This window comes from Oncorhynchus keta, chromosome 18, assembly GCF_023373465.1.
Source record: "Oncorhynchus keta strain PuntledgeMale-10-30-2019 chromosome 18, Oket_V2, whole genome shotgun sequence".
NCBI lineage: Eukaryota > Metazoa > Chordata > Actinopteri > Salmoniformes > Salmonidae > Oncorhynchus > Oncorhynchus keta.
Window position 1 is genome coordinate 23634236 of NC_068438.1, and position 13111 is coordinate 23647346.

A 13111-nucleotide genomic window follows, 5' to 3' on the forward strand; every position below is an offset into this window, starting at 1 on the left:
TATCGAACAAAACAAACATTTATTGTCGTACATGGAGACCTGGGAGTGCCACCAGATGAAGATCAACAAAGGTAACTTATTCATTTTAACGCTGTTTCTGACTTTTGTAACACCTCTCCTTGGTTGGAAAATGGCTGTATGGTTTTTGTGGCTAGGCGCTGACCTAACATAATCGCGTCGTGTGCTTTCGCCGTAAATCCTTTTAAAAATCTGGCACAGCGGTTGCATGAAGGAGAAGTTTATCTTTAAATATATGTTAAACACTTGTATCTTTCATCAATTCTTAAGATGAGTATTTCTGTAATTTGATGTGGCTCTCTGCATTTTCACCGGATGTTTGAGACAATGATTACTGTACATAACGCGCTAATTTCAACTGAGGTTTTTGGACATAAAAATCAACTTTATCGAACAAAACACACATTTAATGTGTAACATGAAGTCATGTGAGTGCCACCTGATGAAGATCATCAAAGGTTAGTGATTAATTTAATCGCTATTTCTGACTTTTGTGAGCCCTCTCCTTGGCTGGAAAATGGCTGTATGGTTTTCTGTGACTAGGCACTTTCTCTGTAAAGCCTTTTTGAAATCGGACACTGTGGTTGGATTTACAAGACATTTATCTTTAAAATGGTGTATAATACTTGTATGTTTGAGGAATTTTAATTATGGGATTTCTGTTGTTTTGAATTTGGCGCCCTGCAATTTCACTGGCTGTTGTGAGAGGTTAAGAAAGTACGAATGTGCATTTTCAACACCATGACACTGAGCGCTTGACATATGTTTTTCAACCCAAAAAATAATGCAGTATATTAATAATATTTAAGCAATTGAGAACCCCTTCAGTGTTTGAGAGGCTATGGAAATGTACCAAGAACCCCACCCCCCCTCCCTCTGTCCCATATAACTCCATCAACTCCTATACCAAGAGGAGATCAAAGCCTCAGGAATAGTAAGGGGAATACAATGATATCAAATACAGGCATAACTTCAAAGGCCTGCGAGGCAGGGGAGGTTTTGGTTATTTAGAAGAGTGAACAGCTAATCTAGATACTCGAGTTACCAAACACAATATGACCTAGTTACCCATCACTGCTCAATGACATGGCAAACCACAGCTCCTTCATACACGTAGCTATGCAGAGAGTAACAAATCAATGCAAAATACCTTATCACAAAGCAAACATTTGAAATAGAAAATAAAATAATCAATATTGTTTGGAGGATGTCAACTATTAATACAGGCTGGAAGAATAATCATTAGTCAATGAGTGAATTAAACAACAACATTAACTACGGTCATGTAGATGGAAATATGGACGGTTAGCATGATAAGACAACAAACATGAATCAATGATGATTAACAATATGTCAAGAGGATGTCTGGACAGAGAAACACAGTCACATGGAGCGGAGGCATTTAACACTGCAAACTAAACTGAGTAAATTTAGTGCATGTCTTACTTCTGTTTTGTTTACGCTCTTTCTATCCCCCAACTCTTTTTACCAACGCATTTTAGCCAAGCAACTAAAACTGACAACCTCACACGGCGCAGCACAAATCCCTAAATAGAAACATGCCTGCAGTCATTAACTATTAATACACACATCTGGACCCAGAAACAGAAATGAATACACAATCGCATACTGGTACCTGCCAGTGCAGGCTCTTAACTGGTCCTCAGCTTTTAAGTCAGGTTACAACACAGCTGGATGTCTCCCAGACAGCGTTCAACTGCAGTCCTGTGTCTCCAGATAGAAGTCACTAAGCTGAACCCGTAGCTTCCTACCACTGGCTGGTGGATTTAGGACAGAGGAAAAGAGTGGAGTTGCCTCTGGATTGAGCAGCGTTAAACAGATGCTGGTTGCTTTCAGCTGTCCCTTAGGTTAAATCAAAATGCTCCCCTTCAGTCTGTCCTTCGCCATGAGGTGGATCCACAACATGCTTTCACTGTTTAATTACACCTTAATAGCAGAGAATAGAAATAGGGGAAGCATCCCGACGTTTCTCTCTCCCTTGGTCCCTCCCATTCCCTCCTCATCTCAATCTCCCTCCCACTCTCCTTCCTTCCCTCCCTCTAACTTTCCTCATCCTCTCGTGACAAAGGAGCTCTACAGTATATAGGCTAAACCAAAGCAGTTAGTGTATAACCATACGTAGGCCTGACACAGAGAGAGGTGCAGGAGGAAACAGACCACCCAGGCATTTCCATTTCAAATGATGCTTCTGTAGAGATGGAAGTAATCTCGGGCAGAATCGACCCAGTCCTCTGTATTTGTTTCAGAGGCTGCTGTCCACATGTTGCCATTCTGCCTGAGACCCGATCTGTCATATCCCTTCTGGTCCTGTGTGTGATTTCTAGGATGAGGACATGAGTCATGAGACCCACCACAGGGACAATGTTTTGACACTCCCTCTAATCTGTCAGACCACCCTCTTAGTGAAGTCAGCATGTAACTTATAACACTATAACAGCAGTTAAAGGTCCAATGCTGCTGTTTTTATCTCAATATCAAATCATTTTTGAGTAACAATTAAGCGGTGTTGTAGTACTCGAGTCCAGGACTGGAACTTGACTCCCAATTTTCATGACTTGTGACTCGACTTCTACTCGACCATTGGTGACTTGGACTCACCTTCCTGTGACTTGTATTTGCACCTTGACTGGATTGGCTACTAAAATAAGCAGAATATTTGCAGCACTGGGTGCGCAGAGCAGTGAGGGTTCTGTCCTCTAGCTAGCCATGGGAATGGCGCACCACACTGGCGCACGCAGCCTACATCAGCTGGTGAGCTGCGGGGGAGCAAGCGATGAGTGTGGGCAGACAAGAATGCAGGCTCTACTCTGGCTTCGCCTCCAATCATACACATCGCGCAAGCGACTCTTGCTTCCCCGTATTCACCAGTCGCCAGCCTACTATTTAGCTTTGCATGGTTAAGAAACACAAACTGCTTTACGAAATTGAAAACAATTCTATTGAGTTTAAAAGTAAAAAAACAGTACAGCTATTGTCTTCCTCTCTCCCCTTGAGTATTGAAAAGTAGTTTGTATTTGAATTTGTCATCTCGCTCTACCCTCCCATTGTCACCAGTCTCCCTTTAGCTTTCACTTTGGAATAACACAACATACATAAATATTAGTGGCCGATTAGAAAAAAAGTAGCAAATAATAATCTGGTCAATCTGACAGGAGCAATAGCCAATTCCGTCAAGAGACCATTCATCCCTTTAAAACATTACTGATTTGACATAACTATTGAACATTTTATCAAATAACATGTGTGTGAGAATGTATGAAGGACTATTTGTTTCATAGGCTATAGTATATTGCAGGCAATTATGACCATTGTACAACAGGAGGAAAATCTTTGCTCTACTTCAACGCCCACATGAAAATCTTCCCACCAGCCTGCCACTAGTTGTTGTTGGGCAGATTTCTTCTACTAAATACGAGCCAAATCAATAGAGCAACAGACGGTCGTCAAGCCACCAATACAAGCGAGCAGAAAAACAACAGTAACTAAAATACCAATTATGTCTAAAAAACTCATTAAATTTGGCTTTCAAAAGGTATATATTTTTTTCTATGTGCACATAAACCAATATTAATGTAGTATTTTTTGTTCAACTCAGACTTGAGCACTTGGACCAGGACTCGAGCACTGGGATTCAGCCAAAGGGACTGGTGACTGGACTCGGACTCAAGGACAGGGGACTTGTGACTAGACTCGGACTCAAGGACAGAGGACTGGTGACTGGACTCGGACTCAAGGACAGGGGACTGGTGACTCGACTCAGACTCAAGGACAGGGACAACGGAACGACTTGATTAGTGTAGTGTCAACAACGCAGCCACTGCCAGCTAGCCTACAAAGTCAACAACGCAGCCACTGCCAGCTAGCCTACTTCAGCAGTACTGTATCATTTTAATCATTTTAGTCAATAAGATTCTTGCTACGTAAGCTTAACTTTCTGAACATTCGAGACGTGTAGTCCACTTGTCATTCCAATCTCCTTGCATTAGCGTAGCCTCTTCTGTAGCCTGTCAACTATGTGTCTGTCTATCCCTGTTCTCTCCTCTCTGCACAGACCATACAAACGCTCCACACCGCGTGGCCGCGGCCACCCTAATCTGGTGGTCCCAGCGCGCACGACCCACGTGGAGTTCCAGGTCTCCGGTAGCCTCTGGAACTGCCGATCTACGGCCAACAAGGCAGAGTTCATCTCAGCCTATGCCTCCCTCCAGTACCTCGACTTCTTGGCACTGACGGAAACATGCATCACCACAGATAACACTGCTACTCCTACTGCTCTCTCTTCGTCCGCCCACGTGTTCTCACACACCCCGAGAGCTTCTGGTCAGCGGGGTGGTGGCACCGGGATCCTCATCTCTCCCAAGTGGTCATTCTCTCTTTCTCCCCTTACCCATCTGTCTATCGCCTCCGTTGAATTCCATGCTGTCACAGTTACCAGCCCTTTCAAGCTTAACATCCTTATCATTTATCGCCCTCCAGGTCCCCTCGGAGAGTTCATCAATGAGCTTGATGCCTTGATAAGCTCCTTTCCTGAGGACGGCTCACCTCTCACAGTTCTGGGCGACTTTAACCTCCCCACGTCTACCTTTGACTCATTCCTCTCTGCCTCCTTCTTTCCACTCCTCTCCTCTTTTGACCTCACCCTCTCACCTTCCCCCCCTACTCACAAGGTAGGCAATACGCTCGACCTCATCTTTACTAGATGCTGTTCTTCCACTAACCTCATTGCAACTCCCCTCCAAGTCTCCGACCACTACCTTGTATCCTTTTCCCTCTCGCTCTCATCCAACACTTCCCACACTGCCCCTACTCGGATGGTATCGCGCCGTCCCAACCTTCGCTCTCTCTCCCCCGCTACTCTCTCCTCTTCCATCCTATCATCTCTTCCCTGATTCTCCTGATTCTGCCTCCTCAACCCTCCTCTCCTCCCTTTCTGCATCCTTTGACTCTCTATGTCCCCTATCCTCCAGGCCGGCTCGGTCCTCCCCTCCCGCTCCGTGGCTCGACGACTCATTGCGAGCTCACAGAACAGGGCTCCGGGCAGCCGAGCGGAAATGGAGGAAAACTCGCCTCCCTGCGGACCTGGCATCCTTTCACTCCCTCCTCTCTACATTTTCCTCCTCTGTCTCTGCTGCTAAAGCCACTTTCTACCACTCTAAATTCCAAGCATCTGCCTCTAACCCTAGGAAGCTCTTTGCCACCTTCTCCTCCCTCCTGAATCCCCCCCCCTCCCTCCTCCCTCTCTGCAGATGACTTCGTCAACCATTTTGAAAAGAAGGTTGACGACATCCGATCCTCATTTGCTAAGTCAAACGACACCGCTGGTTCTGCTCACACTGCCCTACCCTGTGCTCTGACCTCTTTCTCCCTCTCTCTCCAGATGAAATCTCGCGTCTTGTGACGGCCGGCCGCCCAACAACCTGCCCGCTTGACCCTATCCCCTCCTCTCTTCTCCAGACCATTTCCGGAGACCTTCTCCCTTACCTCACCTCGCTCATCAACTCATCCCTGACCGCTGGCTACGTCCCTTCCGTCTTCAAGAGAGCGAGAGTTGCACCCCTCCTGAAAAAACCTACACTCGATCCCTCCGATGTCAACAACTACAGACCAGTATCCCTTCTTTCTTTTCTCTCCAAAACTCTTGAACGTGCCGTCCTTGGCCAGCTCTCCCGCTATCTCTCTCATAATGACCTTCTTGATCCAAATCAGTCAGGTTTCAAGACTAGTCATTCAACTGAGACTGCTCTTCTCTGTATCACGGAGGCGCTCCGCACTGCTAAAGCTAACTCTCTCTCCTCTGCTCTCATCCTTCTAGACCTATCGGCTGGCTTCGATACTGTGAACCATCAGATCCTCCTCTCCACCCTCTCCGAGTTGGGCATCTCCGGCGCGGCCCACGCTTGATTGCGTCCTACCTGACAGGTCGCTCCTACCAGGTGGCGTGGCGAGAATCTGTCTCCTCACCACGCGCTCTCACCACTGGTGTCCCCCAGGGCTCTGTTCTAGGCCCTCTCCTATTCTCGCTATACACCAAGTCACTTGGCTCTGTCATAACCTCACATGGTCTCTCCTATCATTGCTATGCAGACGACACACAATTAATCTTCTCCTTTCCCCCTTCTGATGACCAGGTGGCGAATCGCATCTCTGCATGTCTGGCAGACATATCAGTGTGGATGACGGATCACCACCTCAAGCTGAACCTCGGCAAGACGGAGCTGCTCTTCCTCCCGGGGAAGGACTGCCCGTTCCATGATCTCGCCATCACGGTTGACAACTCCATTGTGTCCTCCTCCCAGAGCGCTAAGAACCTTGGCGTGATCCTGGACAACACCCTGTCGTTCTCAACTAACATCAAGGCGGTGGCCCGTTCCTGTAGGTTCATGCTCTACAACATCCGCAGAGTACGACCCTGCCTCACACAGGAAGCGGCGCAGGTCCTAATTCAGGCACTTGTCATCTCCCGTCTGGATTACTGCAACTCGCTGTTGGCTGGGCTCCCTGCCTGTGCCATTAAACCCCTACAACTCATCCAGAACGCTGCAGCCCGTCTGGTGTTCAACCTTCCCAAGTTCTCTCACGTCACCCCGCTCCTCCACTCTCTCCACTGGCTTCCAGTTGAAGCTCGCATCCGCTACAAGACCATGGTGCTTGCCTACGGAGCTGTGAGGGGAACGGCACCTCAGTACCTCCAGGCTCTGATCAGGCCCTACACCCAAACAAGGGCACTGCGTTCATCCACCTCTGGCCTGCTCGCCTCCCTACCACTGAGGAAGTACAGTTCCCGCTCAGCCCAGTCAAAACTGTTCGCTGCTCTGGCCCCCAATGGTGGAACAAACTCCCTCACGACGCCAGGACAGCGGAGTCAATCACCACCTTCCGGAGACACCTGAAACCCCACCTCTTTAAGGAATACCTAGGATAGGATACAGTAATCCTTCTCACCCCCCTTAAAAGATTTAGATGCACTATTGTAAAGTGGCTGTTCCACTGGATGTCATAAGGTGAATGCACCAATTTGTAAGTCGCTCTGGATAAGAGCGTCTGCTAAATGACTTAAATGTAATGTAAATGACAGGGGACTGGTGACTGGACTCGGACTCAAGGACAGGGGACTGGTGACTCGACTTGGACTCGAGGTTTAGTGACACAACTGCAATTAAGTACCTTAATTAAAATCATCAAAAAGAAACAAAAATTGCTTCTTAGCAAAGAGCAACTTCTCAAGAAAGAATTTAGCTAGGACTGTCTGGAAGTGGTCTGAGTGAAGATGGGAACACTGAAAACGATCTGTTATTGGCAAATAGCCCAATAAGAAAGAGTTCCAAACCAATTAACTAATTAACCACATGGTGATGTCACCCTGGAAAGGCGAAAACTCCATCCCACCAAAACAGACTGAAATTTCAGTCAGTCTTTTCAAACAGCTCTTACACTAAAAGGGCATTATCATCGACTTATTTTATTTTTACAGTATTATTCCAACCTCATTGTAACGGCTTTCTTCCTGGGAAGGAGAGGCGGACCAAAACGCAGCGTGGTTATAGTTCATGGTAATTTAATAAGGTAACTCAAACATGAACAGGATACAAAACAATAACCGTGAAAACCGAAACAGCCCTATCTGGTGCAGAAAACACAAAGTCAGGAAACAACCACCCACAAAACCCAACACAAAACAGGCTACCTAAATATGGTTCCCAATCAGAGACAATGAGTAACACCTGCCTCTGATTGAGAACGATATCAGGCCAAACATAGAAATAGACAAACCAGACACACAACATAGAATGCACACCCAGCTCATGTACTGACCAACACTAAAACAAGGAAAACACAAAAGAACTATGGTCAGAACGTGACACTCATAGTGTGGAAATATATATAAAACAGAGCTTTTGACTGCACTGGGCCTTTAAGAAAACAGTTAAGTGTCAGAGTGAGGCATGGCTGGTCTCTCCCTAGAGTGATATTTCTCTCCTAGCTCAGCTCATCTTCCCCTGTAGGAAGATCTCAAGGTCACAGACAGACACTTCTGTTCAGTAGCTACGCTCCAGCCACACATCTAATGTATCACAGTTGCCACAGCTACAGTAGGTCAGCTATTCTATAGTTACAATGCACAGTGTTTGAACTTGCATCAGCTCACACACATACATGTAATAGGTCATGTTATACCACCCTACGAACATGGCGCTTCAGTGAGGCGCTTCAGTGAGGCGCTCTCAACGGTAAAAGCAAAGATGGTTTAGTATGACGATATGCAAAAAATGCTCTCCAAGGGAAGAAATGTTCACTTCTCTCATTGACTTCTCAAACCCCGGTCTGGTTTGTCTGCTTCGCAAGCGTTCCCGGAAGTCTCACGATGTTGGGCCTCTGGGTTTAGAAACTGGTAAAAGCATCAATGTGCAAAAGAGTAGATGACTACTGCTCTCTGCTGTCAAGCCCACAGAATTACACAGGAATTATCCAGGCAAGGAACAGCCACTTTCACAAATGAGTGAGCAGCCGCTTCCACCTGACTGATTCAAATTATCACCACAGGCAAAACAAATTCTCACTCTCAACCCTCTGGAATCTGTGCTGACTAATGGCAATGAACCTATAGTTAAAGTGTCATCAAAAATGACCAATAGGGCCATCCTAAATGACCACCTGATGAGGCTATGGGTTGATATCACTCAAGGTAAGCAAACAAAACAAAATCTTATACAGTTAAATGTTCTGTTACATTCTACAGTATTAAACATAACTCCCTGCACATAACTGCTCTCTCCTGCCACCTACTGGAATCTGAAAGCTGCTACAGTTCACTCTCTCAACTACAATGGTACTGACGCCTGTGGATGCTCCTACAGTAATGCTGTGTACCCAGAGAAATCAGACTATTTCTCTGGCTGATACCATCAGCTTCATCCAACAAGTGCTGAGGATTGCAGGTTTAACCTGAGCTGATCGGACAGGAATGAATGCTACTTAGTGGATTAATGCACACACTGGATTAAATATTCATGAACAACATTTTAAATATACTGATATATTGGATTTCATGTTGCTATTGCCTTATCACGTATCCAATTTTATATTTAAATTAAAGGGATACTTGGGGATTTTGGCAATGAGGCCCTTTATCTAATTCCCCAGAGATAGATGAACTAATGGATACCGTTTTTATGTCGCCATGTCCATTATGTAGGAAGTTAGATTTCATTTTGTGAGCCAATGCTAACTAACGTTAACGCAATGACTAGAAGTCTATGGGTCGCCCGAAGTATAACTTTAAGTACATAATGAATGAGATTATTTATATTCCATCTGTATTTTTTCAATATGGGAAATTGGAGAGTGGAATGTGGGTCGGGCGAGGACAGGATGATCTAAAATAATTAGGACAGACTGCTCTCTTCCATTAAGGGAATGAGGTATTTTGTGGAACAATTCACCATGTCTACTGAGCTACACATGAAATTGAGTCAAAGACACAATTACCAAAATACCAGCAACAAATGACTTCTGTTCTCCATAGAATGTATGTGTGTTCAGTTCCGGGCCGGGCCTCACCTGCACAGTGCCAAAGTCAACGGTCTCATAGTGGAAGTGGGCACATTCAGCCAGCCTGGGAAAATGACCTCTGGGGAACGTCAGCCTGAAATACAACAGCATCACCTCATCAGTATTCTACTGGCTGTTACACTGAGGCAGAAAGAGCTAAGAGGGAGAGGAGTGAGTAGAGAGTGAGCATGAGAGAGAGAGCAGAGAGAAAGAGAGAAGGAGAGCAGAGGAAGAGGGCAGGAAAATAGAGAAGGGGGAGATGGTAGTGTGAGAGTGAGACAGCAGAGACAGCAAGTTGACCAGTCAGTCTCTGCCAGGCCCCAGCCCATCCTTTTACTGCACTTTATTTTACTGCCCTGGTTTAGAGGCCCATTTTACAGCCCATAATAGACCGTTTCCGTGGGGACGGGAGCACCTACTTCTTCATGTTTTTGACCTTCATGCTGGCTGTGCTGACGCAGGAACGCAGGATGGGCTCAGGCTCAACAGGAAGCTCTGTGACCTCATCACTCTGTACCTGCCAATCAACAACACACAATATCTGCCAATCAACACATACAATACTCAACATTCCTGACATGTAAACCAATTACAAGACAGTCAGTACTTTACATTTGCTTGTTCAATAATACTTAAAAGAAACCCATACTAGCAGTATATATATAAGACTACATAGTAGTAGAGTTCAGAGACTGCTATTCCAAGGTTAGAGTGCTTGTATCAGACCTCAACTAGTGATTATACACAGTGTACCATGTCAGTTGTGCTCTCTTTTGGAGATTTCTCTGTTGGAGTAGTGCTCTTGTGTGGATCAGGCTGGGTCTCTTCTTTATCTGGTGTAATACACATGGCCCTACACAGGGAGAGGGAGGGAAGGACAGAGATAAACAGGGAGAGAAAGATGAAGAATCTGAATCCATAAATACATTACATTTGAAATACTTGAATTTAAAATAGAAAAATTCCATAGAAGCCACCAGAGGGAGCCAGTGAGAGACCAATATATTTACATCATGTTTCTGGTGCTCAAATCATGACACTGCACCAGTGGCCCAGAAAACATAATGTACCCTGTGGTATTTACATCCTTGTTACTCTGGTGATAGCACATAACTGCACACGGTCTCAAATGGCTCCTGACCGGTACAGAAAGCTCCAGAGAGGAGTATAGCCTAGCCTACATACAGTAAACACATCATGGAGAAAGAACATACTTAGCCTGACAAAAGAAGCATCTCACACTTGGTAGGACCAAAACAAAGCTATAATGGCTTTTGTGTATGTTCGGGTAAGCAAAGCCTTTCCTTTGAGTAAGTCACGAATGCAATCCGCCCACAAGGGAGCGCCTCACAAAACCTGCAGCTGAAATCTGAGTCAGTGTGCTAGGCAGAGGGAGAAAAGTCCTTTCAGACCAACTTTTCTCAGGGACAATGAAGAACAGTGGATGCCTTCGATTTGTCCTTCCTTCCAGGGCTCAGACACAGACTGAGTGATGCAGTGATACAGTCTCATAGACCACTGCTCCTGAGATCTGCTGAAAAGGACAAGAACACTGGGACTGATAGAATGAGCTCATCTCATCTGCTGGAGAGCTGTGATTAAATGAGAGGCATCCTATCAAGGCCTGGTTGTTTTCCAGCATACTTACAGTAGATAGAGAAGAGATCATTTGTCTGTCATCGATATAATGTAGCCATCACTAATGTCTTTTAGAATTCCTCTCTTTCCATCACTCTTCCTCCCCGTCAATCTCTCACGTACACACAATACACACACATGCCTGTACAATCACTCAAGCACACACACATCCTCAACTGATCCTGAATACGTCTCCTTTACATTTCTGGGTGTGATATCTGCAGAGTCCTGGTCAGCTGACATAGCAGCAGTACGGTACAGTGCAGCGTGAGTGTGAGAGAGTAACTCACCCCTCAAGGACGTCACCACTTCCTGGTTCTCCCTGATGTCCTGAGCCAGCATTCCCGATCACCGCGGCAACCCCACAGCCAGCCTCCATCATACTGCCTTACCGAAGCAGTCGACTGACGAGATGGAGGAGAGAGAGAGATGGAGGAGAGAGGGGGAGAGGAGAGTCAACCTTAGCTGGGAAGCTGCCAGACATTAACCCACTCTTAGCTGCAGCTTGCGTTGTTCAGAATAATTTCACGCCTTTTAAAAGATGAATGGTTAACGTGTCTATAGTAAGACAGGCATTCAGTGAACAAGTAAATACACACTTCCTACACGTCAAATTGTTTCATTCAAAACAGGTCATTTTTAAACATTTATTTTTAAAACAGGTCATTTTTAAATATTTATTTTTAAAACAATCTGGAATCCATCCATACTGCAGGTGAAGTACTGGGACTTGAATGTGTGGCTGGGTTTGGAGTGGTCCTGAGAGGCAGACACAAACCCTTTATGGTGAGTGTTGTTGGGAAGAGACCCCAGAAGGGATAACAAAAAGTACATACTGACCTCTTAAACATTACAGTTAGAGAACACCCATTTTCAAAACAATTAAAACAGGTCTAGGAGGAGCACTACATGGGAGCTTTGGGACTCTCCTTCCGCCAACATGTGTCTATGACTATGTTTGGCACCATCCTGAGAGGCAGAAACCAACCCCACCAGCATGGGAGTGTTGTGACCAGGTCTGGTGTCAAGGACTCTGAGCCATCATCCCTAATACAGCTCTTTATAGCCTGTCAACAAATAAAAGGAATGCTCTGACAGAGCGAAACAAACATAACACAGCCTTCTAATCTTTCCATAACTAGGCCTCATGAAAGGCAGTGCTGGGATCTGAACTCCCATCTTAGATATTGGGCAAACACAGTGCAGTGGTAACCAACCAACCCTGGTCCTGGAGTGCTACAGTATGTGCATTGTGCACACAAAGTACCTCAGCACTAAAACTCCCCAGCCAATCAATACAGAGGTAGTAAAGCAGGAGTTTTCCTCTTCTCCAATCAGAAGCTGTAATGATGACCATAGAGATGTTTGTAAGGAGTAGTAGATAGATACATCAGGCCAGCCATTACAGTACAGGGTAGCAATTTCCCCAAGAGAGCAGGCAGCCCATTGGCCCGTAGCCACAGAGTGGTGCTCACTGCTGACAGAGTTCCACACACCCTCTGACTCAGCACAATGTGACCAGCCAGAGACACTGGGCAAACCAGACCCACTCCACATGCACAGATCTACTATATTCTACTGTACTCTCACCTCTCTCCAATGGCAGATGAAGCCTATCTATAGGATATCCTATCAAACATTAATACAACAAATAACATTTACATTTAAGTCATTTAGCAGACGCTCTTATCCAGAGCGACTTACAAATTGGTAATAACAAAAAACAAAAAACAAGCAACGATTTATCTGATGTCACAAATGTGTCCTGAGTTTCTCCAGGGATAGGCTACATTACTTTGAAGATGAACAAAGTAACACACTAGTTTCTATGTACAGAATGTTTTTGCCATTCAGTATAGTCTGACAGTCTGTCAACCATCAGAAT

At 45.4% G+C, this 13111-nt stretch overlaps 1 protein-coding gene across 4 annotated transcripts in view; it reads right to left on the reverse strand.

Moving 5' to 3' along the window:
- The window catches only part of LOC118370874 (rho GTPase-activating protein 32-like), a 32695-nt gene that overhangs the window by 12160 nt on the left and 7424 nt on the right, over window positions 1–13111 (reverse strand). For all 4 annotated transcript variants that reach the window (XM_035756087.2, XM_035756084.2, XM_052467649.1 and 1 more), the window contains 4 exons: window positions 11517–11630; window positions 10342–10441; window positions 10008–10105; window positions 9598–9682 (listed from right to left, as the gene is read on the reverse strand). In XM_035756087.2, coding sequence (XP_035611980.1) covers window positions 9598–9682; window positions 10008–10105; window positions 10342–10441; window positions 11517–11608 — 375 coding nt within the window. In that variant the 5' untranslated portion in view covers window positions 11609–11630. The remainder of the gene's footprint in view (window positions 1–9597; window positions 9683–10007; window positions 10106–10341; window positions 10442–11516; window positions 11631–13111) is intronic.